The 19,903-nt window shown below is 44.9% G+C and overlaps 1 protein-coding gene across 1 annotated transcript; it reads left to right on the forward strand.

Moving 5' to 3' along the window:
• Nucleotides 1–5,031: 5,031 nt before the first annotated feature.
• Nucleotides 5,032–18,273, forward strand: nudt4b (nudix (nucleoside diphosphate linked moiety X)-type motif 4b). Its single transcript, XM_086147183.1, has 5 exons — nucleotides 5,032–5,465; nucleotides 13,385–13,495; nucleotides 14,555–14,599; nucleotides 14,732–14,819; nucleotides 15,352–18,273. The coding sequence occupies exons 1-5, from the start codon at nucleotides 5,370–5,372 to the stop codon at nucleotides 15,570–15,572; spliced, it is 561 nt and encodes a 186-aa protein (XP_086003309.1). The 5' UTR covers nucleotides 5,032–5,369; the 3' UTR covers nucleotides 15,573–18,273.
• The last annotated feature ends 1,630 nt before the right edge of the window (nucleotides 18,274–19,903 follow it).

Below are 19,903 nucleotides of genomic sequence, written 5' to 3' on the forward strand. Positions count from 1 at the left end.
ATATATATGTATATTGGAATATTAATAATGGTATTAGTATTATTACCATCACTATTATTTGAAATAATAAACCATGATGATTAGCAACCGTTATATTAACATTGCTATGTAAAAAAAATAAATACATAAAACAATTGAATTAAATAAAATAGGTTTCACCATGTCAGATAGATAAGATGGAACGTGCCGTTGACTATTTTACAGGTGAGGAAGAACACGTTAAAACCCGCTCTCACATGATCAGGAACCCGACGGAGCGAGAACCTGCTGCCTAATACAAACAAATAAAAGTAAACAGATACAACCATAAACATCTAACGCCTTCACATTGGAGGTTGGATGAGGGGAATCAACCCGAGCCACGGCAGCAACGGCGGACAAACAAGGGGTTGGTTTTATTTATTTAGAACCCCACAAAGTCCCGACTCCTCCGAGTTTTTTGGTTTTGTTGTTTTCGATCACCGCGTTGAGCTCAGACTCCCGGATCCGTCAGAGTCCAAACGGAGAAGCACCTTCACGGAGGGCAAAGATGCATTTGTCAGAGACATCAGTGGCTCTATATTCATCCGTGACAGCGGCTCACATCCGTCTTGGCGGCGCTGACCTCTTGTCAGGAGCTCGCTGCATCCCATGGAAACGGTCACCTCAGCAACAGGACAAGAAATACACCGACGGCGTATCGGCGGGGGGGGAGGGGGAGGCGATGCTTTGTTATTACGAACTTCATCCGAACTCGGGGATCCCGACGGACGGCCTCTCCCTCCGCGCAGGTCCGACGCAGGCGGACTTTACGGCCGAGCTAATCGGGCTCAGGAGTGTGTCGACGATGGTATATTTAGGCCTTACCGACATACACGTACGCGCATTTATTTGTTTATTATTATTATTACGACGTGATTACGCGGATGTCCTCCGACTCCGCCGACGAATTAAGGGCAGCGATCGCCAGACGATCCGGTTCCTCCATCTGTCTCTTTGTGAGCCAGAAGAAACGGGATCTGGCTATTCCCTCCGCACTACGGCTAAAAAGAGACCTCCGAATTGCTTTCCTTTGCCGTTCAGGAATATGACGATAGGCCGCCGCATGTAGCGCGATGAGAGAGTGATTTATTTTCCTGGCCGACGTCACCGAGATGACAGAGCTTTACCTCTTAAATTTTGGACCGAGATGGTCGGACAGGCTACCCTCTAATTTTAGCGCTTGATAAATCTTATAGGCAGATCAGGTCGTTACGGTTGTAAAAGGATATTTTTCGAAATGCGTCCATAACCCAGATAGCGGGGACGCAGACTGGAATCCTCCAGAATTAATCTGGGTGTAATCCTCCAGAATGTCCGAACTCTTTTACATAACCATCTTTTTTTTTTGTTTTTTTTTACCTGACCTCCACATTCAAAATACCTGACCGGTTGTATTTTAAGATTCACATCCATCGCAGGCGCCTCCGATCTGGAGAAACGCAGGTTTTGCAATATTTGCAAAGTAGCCGCATAAGCAAAGCGTCAGAGTCCATAAATCAGATAAATATATTGCTCGTGACGTCGCGCTCTGCTCGATAGAAACATGTGTGTTACTGGCAGATATACAACTGGGGTGAAGGGACCGGAGGAAAGGATAACATGTCACGCTGCTAAAAACAAAATCCGGTATGTCCCCAAGTAACATGATGACCCGCACTCTCACAATCAGGTGACGAGCGCCTCTGTCGAAGTAAAAATCAATTTTGCGAATCGGTTCGCCGTGATTCGATCATCGGATACAATGCGAAAAACAAACTGATCGGAAAGCGTTATCTCCGCCGTCGACGACACCGATCCAATTGTTTCGGCCAGCTCTGTTTTCCGCTAATCACCTCGTCGGTGCGGACGCGGGAGCCTTCGGCGGAAGTTTGAAAACAAGTGTCCGCGGCCGTGTTTTGCCAGATTCACATCGCATGTGATGACTTCATGCTGTTTATGACAGCTCGGCGAAATAACACCGGCCGTGGCCAGACTTAATCGCCACAGCTTGAGCGCTACGGGTCCAAACAGTCGATTCTCTCTTCCCGCACGAAACTATATTTAAATCGATCGCCTCATGTCATTTTTAAGCCAACGTCGACTAAATCCAAGTGGTTGAACCTCCTCCCATCGCCGGTTGGAAGAGCATTTTTACGTGGAAGCTCCATCATATGGCGCTTCGCTCCTTGCTTCCGAAAAAAGTACGACGAGCTTGTCAACAGATCTGCTCCGGTATTGTCCCGTCAGATAAGATAAAAAAATTGGCGCTAACAAATCTTCATTGTCCTCACAATCTGGTGTCTCCTCTCACCCTTTGACCCATTTGATCAATGTCAGGCTTTGATCAGGAGCCGTTTGATTTTATGTTCATTTTTTTACAACTGGAGAATCGCCCTCGGCCCGGCGGGGTCAACGGTGAACTCTCAGCGTCGGAAGATGTGCACACATTTCTCCGGAATCAGGATCGCGGTTAAACATCACCGCCGTTAAGTTGATCGTCGCGGTTACGTGCCGTTGGTTACAGAGGGCAGGGGTTGCAGAACACATACACACACACATGCGCGTGTGTTTTATTACGTGACCTCGGCCATCGCGCGGGAGTGTGATCAGATAGGACGCGGGGCAGGTTTTAGTCGGATGTGTTTAGTCAGGGGGAGCAGCCGGGAGCGGCGCTGATTCACACTCGCCTTGCAAACGTCTCTCGCAGATTTTGCAAACGCCTCCATTTTTCTCAGTGGGTTTGCACATAAAGGTGGAACCCCACCATCAAGCCACCCCCTTGTAAACGTGTCGCACTTTCTAATGCTTCTCTAAAAGCATGTCGGCTTTCTACACGAGCAAAGGCAATAAATGTCTTTATTGTTTCTTTTTTTTTCCCATTTTGTGGGCTTATTTTTGTGGCATTTGTTTGTGTAAGGGGTGGTTTTCAGACATGGAAAACCATAAAACTGATCTCCTTGAAGAGGGCAATAAATACCATGGTTGACTTAGAAACATAAAAAATATTATGATGTAACTTTAGTTATGGTCTGAACACTGGCTGGGTTCTGGAGAGCATCCACGTGTGGTGAGAGCATCGTTTCTACGGCTTAATCACTGCAAAAACACACGTCAGTTGAGAATGTTTCTCGAGCCTTATTGATTTTTGCCTATTGTTTGAAAATGTATTAGAAAATTCAGCGAGGCTGTAAATTGCAGGTGATGTCTCTGCATTTTGAGTAGCACTTAATATATATATAATATTCGAGACAGAAAGCCACCCGCTTAGGCGTTTTTTCTTCAACGCTGCATGATAGCAACCTCATATCTTCAACCAACCCAGGCGGCAGCTTCTCAGAGGACGTAGTTTGGTCCTTTTGCAGTGTCTCACCATTTTTATTTTATGAATATTAAAGTTATTATCCAATCATTTTAGCTATTAGCATGTAACTGTCAGCTCTACTGGTATGATTAGATCATTTGTGCCTCCCAAACCTCAAGGTGATGTTGGTAAATTGTATTTTGCAATCAAAATCTGCCATCCACGCTCCTCCTGAAACACAAGGCGGCGGGTGTTAGATCATATTATTTTCTGAAGCGCGAGCGCAATCGACCTTTCAAATTATTTCGAATTAAGTAAGAAATTCAGGACTTTTTTTTTTCTTCTCCACAATGTCACATTCAAAGTGCATTTGCTTGATCTTTCAATCTACCATTGCTCTTCCCATGAAGGGAAATGCGGAGCGGCGCGACCACACAAATTTCCCTCCAAAAAACGAGCTGACAAGGAGAAACTAAAATTACAATGCAGCTCAGTGCACGTCATCAGAGTAAGGTAATGGCCAAATATGTACTCCGTCATAGTGTGCCATAATGCAAGGTGCACAAACATATATTGTGCTAATATACTCAGTACTCTGCTGCTACTCAGTCATGCTGTTAAATATGAGTTTGCATCTGCGTGTACTTTATACTTCATATCTCATATATGAATATTGTGATGCTGCATTGAAGTAAAGAAAGGAGGCAGAGATGAAGATGTCAAGGTTCTCTGGGAGTGACCAGGATTCAAGATTCAAAGCATTTATTGTCACATGCACAGTCTAGAAATAAGTTTCCCTGAAATTCCTACTTTGCTGTCTGCAGTGCATTGGGCTATGTGCTGGTAGAAGAGTGTAAACACTGTTATGAATATGACTATAGATATGAATATCCAATAGAACAGTGAGTAGAATACAGTGCAATAAGACGTTTGGATGGGTAGGATCGGGAATGATTCCATCAGAGGGAGAGAAGGAGATATTTGGATCATGTACAGAGGAGGGATAGTAAATATATTGGGTGACGGATGTTGGAATTTGAGGTCTCGAGCAGATCTGGGCATTTCACGGCCCACGGGCCACATCCGGTCCGTTTTGCTTTTTTATCCCTCCCGCCAAACAATTTTCTTTGAATATTTTACCAAGTATTTTCAATCAATATTGAATTTAACAACTCCTTATTTTTTTCCTTTTCTTTAATTTTGTATGGATGCTTACATACATTTATACGATCATTAATGATTTTAAAGTTGAAATTAAATTCCCCAAAATGTAAATATTTAAATTGCAATTTTGATTTTGTTCAATTTACCTGATACCTAGTAGGCCCACACATAAATATTGAATAAGAAATGTGGCTCGCTCTCCAAAATAATTGCCCACCCCTGTTCTAGAGGAAGACAAAAGAGAAGACTGATGGATATTAAGATAGTTGGATCCATATAATAGGGTTAGATGGAGAAGAAGACATATTCAGCATTTTAACTGTAGATAGCTAATTTTTTTATATTCTTTAGTTTCTTCACACACACACACACACACACACACACACACACACACTGGTCTTCATTGTAGTCAATGTAATGGGCATCCGCAGATACGCATGTGTTTATTCTAACAGTTAGAGCCGGGGTTGTAGCCCCGCCCACCGCAGGGCGCTCGACCAATGAGCTGAGAGCATGCGCGTCAGAACGTCTCGGCTCGAGCCCGCCGCTTCATTGTGCTGGCTCAACGGCCATGCGCAGAGCGGAGCGGAGCGGAGCGGCGGAGGCTACATAAGACCGCTGCCCGCCGGACACTTCTCACAAACACCGCTGGGAACCGGCGATCTCGCTCCGGACCTGGAGATTAACGCCTCCTCCCTCTGTCGTGAGAGAGGAAAAAAGACACCGGAGACGCCTTCGAATTTACCCGTTAACCCCTTCCTCTTGTGACGGTTCATCGCGGAGCGCGGATGCGGAGAGCGGTAGCGATGCGACGGCTCCGCTGTTAACTCCCCGGACCGTCACCTCCTCCCTCCCCCTCGTTTGTTTTCCTTTCCCCCTCGGAAGCAGCCTCTTAAGAACCACAATGAAGCTCAAACCGAACCAGACGAGGACGTACGACGGCGAAGGCTTCAAGAAACGAGCGGCGTGTTTGTGCTTCAAGAACGAGCGAGAAGAAGAGGTAGGAGACCCCCGCCGTGTAACGTTCACGGAACCACTTAGCGGCCTAGCCATCCGTAGTGTGTGCGCCCTTCTGTCAACCAGTGATTATTGTGAAACGACACGTTTCTTTTTCTTTTTTTTTCATTTTTAGCTTTTTTTTAAACTAAACGTTAAACGTGTGATTTTTTTTAAAATTTCCAATCTTTTTGGTTTGACGTTTCGGTGCTGTTATTGCTGATGCGCCGCGGGCCATCCAGTTTGGGCTAGTTCGAGGAGCCCTGAGAAAGAAGAAGAAGGGAAAAAAAAACCCGATGTTGTTAAGTGAGAACAACAAATAACCGTCGGACTTTCAAAATAAAACCATCGCCAGGAAACCCCATTGAAAACGGACGGTTGCTTCAAAGCTGAGCTCTTATTTTGATACGGTAGAGTTGTACTTCCGTGTGTGTGCTAGCTTGTAGTAGGCGATAAGAAGGGGGCGAGGCGCCTTTTCTACGCGTTCACTTCAATTTAACACCGGCTTTCTTTCTTTATCCACCGATGACAAGTTTGTGAATTGGTGTATTAAGCACTCACGAAAATATTTTGTAACTTGACGACGTCGCATCTAGAACAAGATAGTGGTCATTCATAGTTTTGCTGCATCCCGACCCGCTGGCCTTGAGCTGCGTAGCAATGATGTGGAGGAGAATTTAAAGGGACCTGCACCGCCCTGTGCGGACAGCCTGACAAATAAACCTTATATTTTCTGCTAAAAGTGCGCCGTGCATTTGATGATACCCTGAAATAATGTGGCACCAATCCTTTTACTATATTCAGACAGAGGCAGGGACATCAATTGACCCACCAGCTCAAGCTTATGTGTTATTTATTTGTGATGCTTTCTTCTTGACTTGGCTGAAGCGGGTTGCTTTTTGTGTGTTTTATGCGTTTATAATGCTCTGATTTCTTGTGATTACAAGTTTGCTAATATTGATTTGTACCGTGTGTGAGGCATGACATCGCTTGTACACATTGTTTTGTTTTTTTGTCTCACACTAGAACATGTCTCGCAGATGTTAATCATCTGAAGACCTCACGACGATAACAATAAACAAGAAATTACTGACCAGCCCGGTTTTAGTTTATGAGTATTGCAAGTAGTGTAGGATATCCTCTCATTCATTGTTCTGGATAAATGCTTTGTTTGTGAATCCACTTGAGATGTTTGATAGACGGGCTGTCCCGCTGCAGCAAACATCCCTCACAAATAATGGATGATTCAAATCTTAAGTCGGTCGTTCGAGAAACGGCGACTGGACTGAAGGAAATGTGGAATTGCACTTCTCGGCAGACGTTACTGCCATGACTATGATGTAGATGTGAGTTTATTTCTAAGTTATATCTACGCAGCACTGGGGGATATTAACTATTCCTTACAAGACTTCTGCTTCCCAATCCCCCGTTTCCCCTGGGATCTGTATACATCCATGCATTGACATCACCAGGAAGATGAAAAATCAGGGTTTCTCCGACTATTTATAATGGCATAGTCTTGCATGTCTAAATTGAGCCATCTCTTGAGTAAAACATAAACAAACCGTTACACAACAGACTATAAAAACACCATCGTCCGCTGATATCAGTCTGGCGGGGAGAGCTTTCCTGGAGCTCTCTACTGTTTGGCTGTACAACACAGATCTGCAGACACACACACACACACACACACACACACGCACACTGACACATTATGTAATCTGAATTTAATTATAATGATCATAACAGAGTTATGTGTCTGCGGAACTTGATGAGGCTTTGTGTCTGCCCCATTTCGTCGGACTGAATCCTCCCGAGTGCACCCCTGATGCGCCGCTCCCCTGTTTGTCTCCACAAACTTGTTTGCACTCAGTGATTCTTTCCTTTGGAGTCAGTGCTAAGGGGAAATGACAATCTGAGGATATTATGACAGCAGAGGTGTGTAGGTGTGACAATCACACAGTGGATTTTCATGCTCTGACACGCATTTCTGTTTATGAAGATGACATAACTTAACACGAGGGAAGCGGCCTGCCGCTCCGACTGATAATAATCATTTTCCGGTCAAAGGAGCCTGACATGTCGCCCTGTGTGATATCAGTTTTCCCCCTAAACACATGCTTACATACAATAAGTACACACAATCGGTTTCTGGACATAGGAGACCCAGCTGTGTTGAAAGAAGAGCTGGCCGTGTTGCCCGACTGCTTTGTTTTGCAGAGGAAAGTCGAAAGCGGAGCCCTCCGGGCGAGCTGCTTCGTAAGAGATCTCTGTGCCTGCAGGAGAAGCCAGAGACCTGACGGTGCAGATGGTGGGCATAAAGCACGGCAGCAGTGAGAAACAGCATGAGACAGCTTTTTCCAATTATTCTACCACCATAAAATGTCATAACTGGGATTTTCATCATCTTCTTGAAACAAGTTTGACGCCTAAAAACTCCATAAAGTTCTCCCCACTCTTTGGTCGCTAAACATGCCAGTCTACTTCACGCTGTCGACTTTATTCTGCCGAGGCGGCGGTCGAACGACAAAAAAGACGGTTTTGCGATGAAGTACAAGTCTGATGGTGCCGCGCCGTAATGACAAATACACAAGGACATCATCGGTGATGAGATCGCTCCCCTATAAGCTTCATCTTAAGTGCAGAGGGAAAAAAAAGGGCTTAATCTGCAGCGCGCATCTCAGTCGTCTGGAGGTGGAAAAGAGGGAGCGACAAGGTCAACGGGATGTTCGTTTTTTTTATTTCTCTCTATTCATTTGTGACACCGCATCTCAAAAATCAGTGGTAACATTAGTGGGTTTAGTGATATTCATTTATTTCCCAATGCCAGCTACAGAGGATTAAAGAATTAAAACCGTCATACTTTCAAAAGGCAAACATATTGTGTAACACTGCACTGTTAGTATTTCTCACTAGTAGTCAGTATTGTGAAGGAAACAATCGACTCAGCACAGAAGTTACATTAAGCATTTGTGAACATTTCAGATACTCTATTATGGTGTTCTTTTAAATAGATGTAAGATCATTTGCAAAGACAAGTCCCCGTCATGGTAAACTCATACACATTCTGCTGCAAGTCGCCCCCACTGTAAGCCAGACACGTAGTCGTCCACTAGAAACCGGAGGTCTCGGACCTGCTGCGTTCAGTGCCGTAACTGCTCTCGGGTCAGCAAACGAAGCCGTCCGGTGTCTGCGGAGGCTCGTCTCCCGCTGAGACGGCGCGGTGGAGTCCAGCGCTGTGGTATGGTGGTTGAATGAAACCGCGCTTCAAAGTGCATGTGTTTGTTTGGGTTTGAGAACCTCTCTGGTTTGGCTTCGACAGACACGATCTGCAGGGTCAGTGTGCACCAGCGTGGCCACGATGCCTACAAAGGGAATGTCGTCCCTTTCAAACAGTAGAATATTTGTCACATCGCTGTACAGTCACAGCTGGGAATGGACCTCCAGATACTGTTGTCAGACCCTACGTTCAACCGTTAATTACTATCTAGAAAAAACTGCGTTGCGTGTTGGTAATAAATATATGATGATCCGCTGAATTGCCGACATTAAAGTTGTATGTTTGATAGGAGTATCAGCCCGTTATTCCCAATTCGTGGAATACTGCGCAGACTATAAATAGTATGTTGCAGGCTATTATTAATATCAGCCCTTAAGAGAGGATGATGGTCACAGTATAAGAAATGTGGTTTCAACTGTTTGCCTCCTGCTTTATTTTGATAGCAGGATGTTAAACAACAGTCTTACTGATTCCGCCCTGCTTCTGCGCACGGCGGCGCCTCTCACTTTCCATCACTCTCTCCGCGTCGCTCCCATCCTGGCGTGGCATTTAGAGCCTTTTTTTTATTTGACAGCTACAGGCGCACCTCATTGGAGAGGAGGTGTTTATGTCCTCAATATCCCCTCCGTCTGAGGTCCTGCCAGAGGAGCTGCTGTCATCTACTGTCTTTTCCCGAGAACGGTATACCTCAAACTCCATCGCTGCTTTTCCCAGAAGTCAAGCGGTTGTGTAACTCAGTATTTTTGGATGCATTTCTCCGTGTGACATTTACACAGGTTGTTTTCATCACCCAGAAAACGTTTACTGTATGTAGCTGCAGTATTTTCCTCCCTTTTACACGCCGGGCCGGGCCGCTCTGGTAAACAGCGTGAGTTGCAAAAGCCCTAACATGTCACTGGGAAACTCTGCAAACCTCCCTCTAAGGTTTCAGTGGGGCCTCTCTCCAAATATACCGAGTGTGTGGCTGAGCCCAGAGGCGAACCGACCCTTAACTTATCTATCACGACACTGTCGTTTTATTTTTTTTTCATTACTCCAATTTTTGGTTTTTGTAATCGTACCAAAGTGCAATTTCGTGACATCAAACAGCAACTGCTGTCGGTCAGTTGACCTCTTCTGAACAACAGTGTTTGGGTTTCTAGCTGCCCGAGGAGGACTATTCACCAGGTCCGGTCTTAAAGTGAGATATCTTTTTAAATTTACTGAATCGAATTACACGCGGACATTTAACTAAGCACTCCTCAGCCTGGTACAGCCGCCAGCATGACTAAGGACTGCGGTCCGTCTTCCTCTGCTATGTTAAGATAATGAGGATAATTTCGGTCTCGCTGACTATTCCTGCGTGTTGGTTTATTTATCATGGCATTGAAGTGACTCTTAGAATTTCCACGAATACGACTTATCTGCAGTGAGTAAGATGAATATCGCCCGAGTTGTTGTGAGAACACCATATCATCCGGGGGGAAATCGCCGATTCACATGCCATTGCTGTCAAAATGTTATGGGCCGCTTGTGTGCTTCCTGCCCGCTTTGTGAGAACCTTCGCACATACACTCCACCAGGTTGCACATCCCCAGTTTGCTCTATTTAAAATGGCGTGCCGGAAAGCCATATACATGGCAATGAAATGACGGGGTGGTAGCGGCACTAAAAGTGTTGTGTTCGTCAGAGAATCGCTGCTGCTGCTAATCAACATTTTAATAACCGGTCTTTGCACATTTCCTTTGTGCACGATAAATGCATGACCGCTTTGGCTGTTGTTCCATATTCTAGAAGGTTAAGTTTGTCACATTTGCTCGATATAACCCCTAAAACTGGCCTTTGTTTTTATTTGCATGCGCTAGTGTGGCTGAATAACCCCCACTGTCCCGAATGCTCGCTGAGGATCGTCCTCCTCACACCCTGTACTCGCCACATTCAGTAACCTCATAAAGTTATTTCTAGAATGTTTGTTTTTGACCCGGGAGACCTCTCGGACGCATTTGTCCACGTCACCTGCGCGGCGAGTCGACCAAACTATTTCGGAGTTACATGGTAAAAAAAAAGAAATTAACATAATTCAAGCTGTTTCGTTCAAATAAATTGGTTTTACGTCGAAGGTTATGGTAGTTTTACAAGGAAGAAAAAAAATACATCCTGGAGGCGTCGGGCAGAAGAAATGACAAACCGTGTCTTTAATAGACTTTGAATAGTTCCATGTGGGAGGGTTGACTTTGTCTAAAGCAGCGGCGAAGAATCTCAAGTTTGACGCCATCACTTGTCGGCAAGTGTGTCTCCTGGCCCAAGTGTCCTTCACCGAGGCTTCAAGGTCACCTTAATCCTCCATGGGCCTCCGTGGTTCATTCTCCGTCACGATTTTTTTTTTTTGTTTCTTTAAAAAAACCAAGGGATGAAATTTCTAGTTTGTACCATGTCAATTCATTCTATGAGTTTTACCAATTAAAGCAGAAGAAGGTCGCGTTTACGTGCGCAGATGAAACGTTCCTCTGGGGGCAACAGCCAGATGATGAACGGACCGAGCAGAGCAGAAGTCTGCTTCTTCCCGGCCACCCCGGAAACTCTCGTTCTTTTGTTTTTTATACATCCCAACTCTTTGGGCTTAGGACGCGTTGACACCGGCGATCTCCCTCTAAGCCCTGCTGGCTGCGGTTCAGTGCAACGGCACACACACACACACACACACACACACTCGACATCGAGGCCAAGGGGCGGCAATGAAATCCCAAACAAATCTAAAGCGCCAAGAAATGGAGAATCAGCATTTTTGATTTCATTTTGTAATAACGCTGAAGCGGTCTGTTTGGAAAGGTAAGCAAACTGCATTAATAAAGTACAGAGACAAATGCATCATAGTTGCTTTTGAACACATTTGAACGTACGTAAGAACATTATGGAAGAAGTTTCCATCTTTATGTTTCACCTTTTCAATTTAGAAGAAGTTTTTAAAGCTCAGGGACCCCGAATGATGATTCCGGAAATTCAGAATCAGATACGTTTAAAGCAAGGACAAAGTTACAGTAAAATATCCTGAGGGGCGATTTATTTATTTTTCCACACAAAAGCACGGCCTTCTAAGTTTGTGTGTTTTGTTTTTTTTAACTTTCCAAAAATCAACTAATCACCTCCAGTGAAGACCGAACCCTGCTGGGAACCTTGGTGCTACACCAAAGTGCTGTGTCATGGACTTCGCACATTTTGTTACAGTTTGCACTCAACTGAGAAGACATGCTGTTCTCCATTGATGTAAACTCCCCTGCCTTTCACACACACACACACACACACACACACACACACACACACACACACACACACACACACACACACTCTCGAGGACAATGACCTGTTGCACTAGATCTGAACCTTTTTTTTCATCTCCAGACAGTATTACCTGACATACTTCCTCACCCTGCTTGTTTATCTGCAAACACACACACACACACATTTTGTCCTAACCTACATATACAGCTGTTGTAAATAAATGGGTGGCCATTGTTGGCATGTGAGTTGCGCAGCTCCCGGCGTGTGCCGTCCGAGCGGTTGGAGTCCCGACCCCTCGAGCGCCTCAGAAGGCCTCTAGCATCTGCGGCCGCAATCCCATTATTTCCCTAACGTAAGGAAAGCTGATGTTGGATTAACCGACAGTCTGTCTCTTGAGATTACAGGATACGGCGATCAGATGGGTTGCCGAGGTCGATGTCACCATCTGTTGCACGTGCTCCTTCAAGCGGGTTTCTGTCCGAAACGCAGATGAACTTACTGCTTTCTCGTCGTCGTCGACGATTCGAGCTGCCATTCTGACAAAGTCGAAGCCGAACGCCGGCGCGGTAGATAATCTAACGTGTCCTTGAGCTAGTCGCTGTTGCTGATTTGCCGCGACCCTGCCGCCGGAGTAGATACCGAATGTGTGCGTCGGAGACAGAAGGAAATGCAATAAAGGTTGCGTCGCGGAAATTCTCTCAAGTAACACAAGTACCTGACCGGTCGTCACCGCCGCGCGCGTGAAAAGGTGGCGATTGAAAGCGGCAACAAAAAAAAGTGATGGTGTTTACAGCAGGTGCGCGTGTGTTGTGGTTCATATATAGATCCTTCCAGAAAGTGCAGCGACAGGCACATGTGATCCGTCCATATCAGTGCACACTGCAAGTGTCGGGTAATTCAAGCCGTCGGGTGCCGGAGGAGGTGGCGGTGGCGGTGGCGGTGGCGGGGGGGGGGGGGGTCGCTGCTCGGTCCGTGCCGGGTTCGCATGCATTGTTTGCCGCTCTCGAGTTGTCGGGTCCAACTAAGCAACAGCTTTGATTGCGCTTCCTATTTCAAACAGACTTCTGCGCCGAGGCCGCGCACGACTTTGCCAATTCAAAGATACGTGTCAACACCCGAGCGGGGTCAACGCATGCTGGCGGACGGAGATTTGGAAGAAGCCCAGAGAAACAAAAGCGCGTCCGTGTCATTTTTCAGGTCGACAGAGTCACAAGAAGGGACTCTGTACATTTATTTTTCCTCCAAAATGCTTTTTTTTTTTTTTTTTTTTTTTTTTCTCGAAGACAAAGCCAATCGGACGAGAGGTTAAAGGTCCTCAAGTGAAGACATTCAAGTCCAGTTCAGATTTTGACAAGAATTTAATAAAATGCTTCTTTTTCCAACAGGTGTTACTGGTCAGCAGCAGTCGGCATCCAGACCAGTGGATTGTTCCCGGAGGGGGGATGGAGCCGGAGGAGGAGCCCTGCGGCGCTGCGGTGCGGGAGGTGTTTGAGGAGGTAAATAGATTTGAGCCGAATTGCATCTTGTGATTCTGTGAGCGTTGGGAGCCAAGAAGGAAAGTTTAGCGGGGCTCATCCTCTCGCTTACATGAAAATATTAATAAAACGATTGCAAATTGGACGCCAGAACCTTTTCAGACATTCAAGCATTCACTTAATAATAGCAAAGTGTGATGTTCAGACCGCAGGGTTTCTCACCGCAAGCTTTATTTATTTATACGCTTTGAGATTGTAGGTGCTAATAATGCGGAGGAAAACACTCCTGTGCTGGATGGAAAGGGAAAGTTCTGTTGGTCCTTATAATCTTGAATAAATTCAGATCACACAAACCCACAGCCTTCAGACTCATCCAATCCACCGAGATGGGGGGGCGTCACGTCCAAACAAAACAAAACAGCGATCCACCAGGATCGGAGTTGCGGGGTTTCCGCCAGCTCGCGGCCAAGGGGCGGCTAGTCAAAGGGCTACGGTGTCGGTAACCGAGCGAGTGAAGGGCCCGGCGGTGTGCCCGGGGTCTCGCTCGCCGAAAACTTGTGTTCTCAGTCACGTCAGCGGTCTAAACTTGGCTCCCCGCTGGATTCCTGTGCAGTCGCGGGCCGAGCGGCGCTCGGGAAGCATGCCGAGCGGCGGGACGGAAAACGGGGAAGGACACACGTCAGGTGTCTCGACAGGAACGGGAGCTCCGAAATCCGTCAGAGCAAATGAACGAGCCGCCGGACATCTCTCGGGTTCTGGGCCATTGAACTGATTCTCCACCGAGCGCCGGAGCCCACGATCGATTAGCTATCGGATGTTTGAACATTGGATGCATCAGCGGCGCCGGACGTCAGACGACCCGAGATTTGTGCGCTGCAGAGTTTTAACCAGAAGAGTTGCATGAGCAACACCGTCGGCGCAGTTCGGGCACAAAACACAAAACACGCCCTAATTATTCAATAGCTTATTTGTGGAAAGGCTCGTTTCTCATCCTCGGCTTTGAGCGGCGACGCTCAAAGGCTCGCCTCTCTTGTTCACGACAGATGGAAAAATAAAAACAGCGTCTGGTTTCTTTCTCAGGCCGGTGTGAAGGGAAAGCTCGGACGTTTGCTCGGCGTGTTTGAGGTAAGCTAAAATCCTCTTCACGTAACTGAAATCCCAACTTTTATTAACCCGCTTCCATTTAAAGATGACATAAGTGTTCAGGTTCACATCTCTTGAAATCTCCTCTCTTTTGATTTCATTCCCTCCGCGAAGCAAAACCAAGATCGGAAGCACCGGACGTACGTTTACGTGTTGACGGTCACGGAGACGCTGGAGGCCTGGGAGGACTCCGTCAACATAGGTGAATCTTCTAACCTTCAATCCAGTGCAGGTGGCGGCATCAGCGGCTGTCAATCAATCCGGCCGGGGCGTCCGTCCTACCCGCCGTCCGTCATCCGGACGCCGATAATCCGGCGTACGACGGGACGAGGGGAGCGGCCGAATTCGTACTTCTGCATCTGCTCGATCCTCAGTTACTCTCTGCATCGCACACGCTTTTAGGGAGGCGTCGTTTGCGTACGTGAGCGCGCGCACGTTCGTCACCTCCTTTTCTTTTTATGGCTCTCATTAATGGGACAGACCGGTTCCCTGGGATGACCTTTAAATGCGCAGCCTGGTTTCCTTTGCATCCAAACACAGTTCGCCAGAGGCCAGAGGCCGCAGCGGGAAACGTCGAAATGACGGCGGTTTATAAAGCGCCGGAAAATGAGATTCTCCCGTGAGGAAAATGAAACGGAACACGCTCCGCTTGTCGATTCGGCTCGGTTATGACTCCGGTTAGGACGGCGGAAGGACGGCGGAATCCATTCCCTGTGTTCTGTCGTCCCCCGCAGGCCGGAAGCGGGAGTGGTTCACCGTGGACGAGGCCATTAAAGTGCTGCAGAGCCACAAACCTGTCCACGCCGAGTACCTGCGCAGACTCCAGCTCAGCTGCTCCCCCACCAACGGAAACTCCATCCTCCCGAGCCCGCCGGCGAACGACAACTACCCCCATTTCAGCGCCACGGCCACCACGCCCTCCACGGGCAGCATGCTGGGCTCCTCACACAGATAGGACTGCACCCCGAAGCCCCGCGCCCGCCCGCCCGCCCGGCCCGCGCCGGACACAACTGGAAGTTTGTACAATCTTGCATGAATCTCTGACTCCTCCGATTTACGGCTCTTGTGTATGTATGATTCCTAGTCTTAAATGCAAGACGGACCAAAGCCATCGCCGGAACTGTGATGACAAACTGGCGAGTGAGCGGACGCCGCGGGCGCTCGCACCCCTGACTGGGAAAAAAAAAAAAAACGCGGACGTATCCGACTCGGAACACTCTTGCCGGCGAGCGGCGAGTTTGTCGGATGAGTTTGGGGGAAAAAGGACCGCTGGCATCGACGACACACTAAAGGAATGCCTTACACCAACTTGTATGAATGTTGTATTTGGTATCGGTTCTTTTTATTGTCTTTTAGCAGAATGGATACGCTTTCTCGTCAATAAAAAGACTTATTGGCCCCGAAGCATATTCGCGCGGGGAATGTTTTCAGACCTAAGGATGTCTTAGTCATCAACAGATGATGATTACAGCAGATGTCAAATAATACGCCGTGGATCTAACATAGAAGAACAGCATTGGTTTGTTGCCAAGTGTTTCTTTTTTTCCTTTTTTCTTTTTTTTTTACAGCATGTAACTTAATAACAATGAAGGTAACTGGCAGACAGTTTACTTCCTTCTGAGAGGAGGAAAAAGATGAAAGGTGTTTGGCATTAAGATAATAATAAGCATGTTAAAGGAAAAAAAAAGCCTGCAAAAGTATATGAAAGTGATAGGAGATGCGGGCTTTTTGGAGCCGATACAGGTAGAAGGGTGCGAAACGTCACCTGACAGTTAAATTTTGTCGTACTACGGCCAAATTTAAACCCCTGCAAACCTTCTCTTATCTGGAATAACCGGCTGAACCTCGCGTCTGTGAAATGTGATGAAGTCGTCGAACTGGCGTAACTGAGAAATCTTTTTTTTTTTTTTTTTTTATGCTTCCTTTGTTTGTTTCTGTGCAAATCCAGCGTCCTACTCGAAGCCCGGCCGAACGCAAACGCCGCACGGGATCCGAACCGAACGGTGGGCACTGGACGTCCTTCCAGAGCCGTTAACCGCTTACGTTCAGCCAAACAGAAGGAATATGCAACAAACTCATCAGGGCGGATCTGTTAAATTGTCACATCGACTTAAATTGATAGAAGCGTATTTGCCTCTGCCAGGCTGATATCTGTTGATAAGAGTCAGCCCGAAAACAAACAGTCATACTAAACGGCTGTTGGCCCTTCATGCCGGGGTCAAAGGTCACAGGAGACCACCAGCTGTCTGTGAGTTGCTACCTCAGTGAACGGCAGAGTTGTGACACTAGTAGTGACGTTAGTTAAAGTTAAACTTCACCCAAAAGTGTCGTGGATACGAGTCAGCCGACCTTGAAGGGCGGCGGCGGCGGGAGGGGGGGGGGTTCTGCTTCCCCATTGGCTGATGATTAACCAATCAACTGGTTGAAATTTCCGTTTAAATAAACAACCAAAGCAGTGTTTCACTCGGCGCGTATCGAAAAATCGATGCGGAAATCAGCGGTCAAAACGTCATTTCGCTTTTTCTCACGTTTTCCGACGGTCACTGAACGCATCCTGCGACAACAACCGAACGACTAGTAAACACACACACAGGTTTGTACATACATGGAAGAGACGTGTTGAAAATGTGTTTTTAAACCTAGACGAACCTGAACGTTTCCTCTGGAATATTTTATACATTGTTGTTGATTTTATTTGTTTTGTTTTCAAACATGTACAAAACCGACATCAGAATAATAACCCCCCCCCCCGGCCCGCCGGCTAAACCAATCGAAATCCAGATATTAGCAAACTTAGCCGACTTCTAAAAACAGAAGATTTCAACCAGAGAGGATTTTTTTTTTTTTGCATGATGAGAAATGGGCAGGAAATTCAGCGCTTTCCTAAAGTATTTCCTCGCCCTAGTTTCTCCTCCTTTCCCCCGCCATACTGGGAATGGCTTTAATAGTCAAGGCCATAAATACACACAAATTCAGGCCCTGGATTTGCTGTATTTGAGAGAAAAAAAAAAGAAAAATCCAACCATCTGAAACCTCTAAATGTGTTCTGAATGTGTGTGTGTGTGTGTGTGTGAGTGAGTGTTTGTGTGCGTGGCGGTTTTGTGGAAGCAAATTATGACTCGTGCCAAATTTTAAACATTTCTACAGGTTCGTTATGCTTAAAAAAAAATTGAAAAGTGACATGTTAATGTTCGATAATTGTTTATAATGTGAATATGTGTGTTTTGGTGGACGGAGGCAGGCACGCCCTCTTTACCCCGCGCCGGTTTAAAAATCCGCTTTGAACACAAAGTCAGTGAATGAATCCGCTTTCCCAAAACGACACCAACGAACTTCTGACTTTTGTCGACCCCGTCGGCTCGACGCGTCGACGAAACGTTCCCTCCACTCCATGAAAGGTCACGTAAAAGTGTTGCGTTTGTGGGATCACGAGGAAGTGTTGTGTTCAAACACGCAAATGTACAAAAAAACTACCGAAACGACTGTTATGTGGATTCGGACGGCTTGAATGTCCGCTGCAGATTGTAACGTCGCTCAAAGGTCGCGATCCTAATCAGATCTGGTCTCGGTTAGGATGCGCCGCCGATTCAACGTGACTGGATTATAACTGGAAATAATGTCATTGAGAAAAGAAAGGATTAAAAGGGGAAAATCTTGCTGTATGTCATGACTGTTCTTTTATTCGCCTCTACCTGGACTGGGCAGCGTCGCCATGGCGATGAGGTTTACCAGGGGATTTTGACAATGAGATCTTTTAACAACAGAGATGCAGACTAATAGCCATGTGTGAATGGATGGATCTCTACATGTGACGTGTCAATGAATGAGTGAATATGTTTCTATATGATGTGAATGTCAAAGGTCGTATGTCTATAGTCTGGAGAGGGTTCTGGTTCACAATAAAAGAAAGCTAATCAAAAGTGGCGTGGCGCAGGAGGCAGAGGAGTCGTCTTTAGAACCGAGCATTCCCGGTTCGATTCCTGCTGCTCCAAGTGTTGCTGAGCAAGCTTGAGCATGCTTTCCTGGTGCTGATGAACAGCAACCGCTGCTCATGAGGAGATAATAAATTATTGTGAATTAAATATAGAATAAAAAAAAAAAAATAGTTCATTCATTTTAAAAATACATCCATCTTCTGCTGCTTATAATTAATTAAAAATGAAAATTAAATGTATTTTATTTTATTTTTTTCATTTTTTAAATCCATCCATCTTCTGCGTCTTATAATTCATAGAAAATAAAATAAAATGTATTTTATTGAAGTTTTTTCATTTTTAGAATCCACCCACATTATGCTGTTTATAATTATGAATAAAACTTAAAATGTATTTTAATGAAGTTTTTTCACTTTTAAAATCCATCGATATGCTGCTCATAATTATTAATAAAAAATTAAATATATTTTAATTGACTTTTTTTTTTATTTTTTAGAAACCATCCATCTTATGCTGCTTGTAATAATTGATAAAAACAAATTTCTTGATTCATTTTTAAAAATCCATCAATATTCTGCTGCTTCTAAATATTAATAAAAATATTAATAAATTAATAATAAAATGTAGTTGCTCATGAATATAAAAAAAATGAAATAATAAAATGTCTTTTATTTTAGTTTTTTTGTTTTTAAAATTCATCCATCCACAAGTGCTTATGACTATAAAAAAAAGATACTAATAGTTAAATGTATTTATTTTAGTTTTAATTTTTAAAATCTGTCCATCTAGGTTGCTCATAATTATTAATAAAAATAACAACAAAAATAATTATTCAAAGTGTTTTCATTTTTAAAATCCATCTATCTTCTGCTGCTGATATTAATAAAAGAATAATAAAATGTATTTCATTTTTTAAATCTATCCATCTGTCTATAGTAATTATTTCACAGTCATTTGGCAAATGCTTTTAACAAAAGCGACGATGCTGGGAATTGTACCCTGGACCTCATATATGCAAAGCATACACGCTACCACTGAACTACATATAAGCATCTTAGTAGAATTCATATATAAAAATATATAAATATATAAAAACTATAAATAAATAAAAAACATTAACAAAACAAAACAATATAGAAAAAAAAACCTTACTAAATTTTTTTTCAAAATTTTTAAAGTTTTTTTCATTTTTGAAATCCATCTATTATTAAGAAAAAATGTGTTCTATTTCATTTTTTTTTCAGTATTGAACTCCATCCATTTTCTGCTGATTATAAGTATTAATAAAGAATAATTTATGAAAATTTTTTTTTTTGAAAGTTTTTTCATTTTTAAAATCATTCCATCATCT

Source organism: Fistularia commersonii, chromosome 5 (genome assembly GCF_037954325.1).
Source record: "Fistularia commersonii isolate RoL2024-O1a breed Wild chromosome 5, RoL_Fcom_v1.0, whole genome shotgun sequence".
Taxonomy (NCBI): domain Eukaryota; kingdom Metazoa; phylum Chordata; class Actinopteri; order Syngnathiformes; family Fistulariidae; genus Fistularia; species Fistularia commersonii.

What these genes read in the sequence shown, in the direction of transcription:
- nudt4b (XM_086147183.1), top strand. Translation starts at nt 5,370, where the DNA reads ATGAAGCTCAAACCGAACCAGACGAGGACGTACGACGGCGAAGGCTTC. An exon ending in AGAACGAGCGAGAAGAAGAG is followed by an intron (nt 5,466 to 13,384) that starts GTAGGAGACCCC and finishes TTTTTCCAACAG; the next exon opens with GTGTTACTGGTCAGCAGCAG. An exon ending in TGCGGGAGGTGTTTGAGGAG is followed by an intron (nt 13,496 to 14,554) that starts GTAAATAGATTT and finishes TTTCTTTCTCAG; the next exon opens with GCCGGTGTGAAGGGAAAGCT.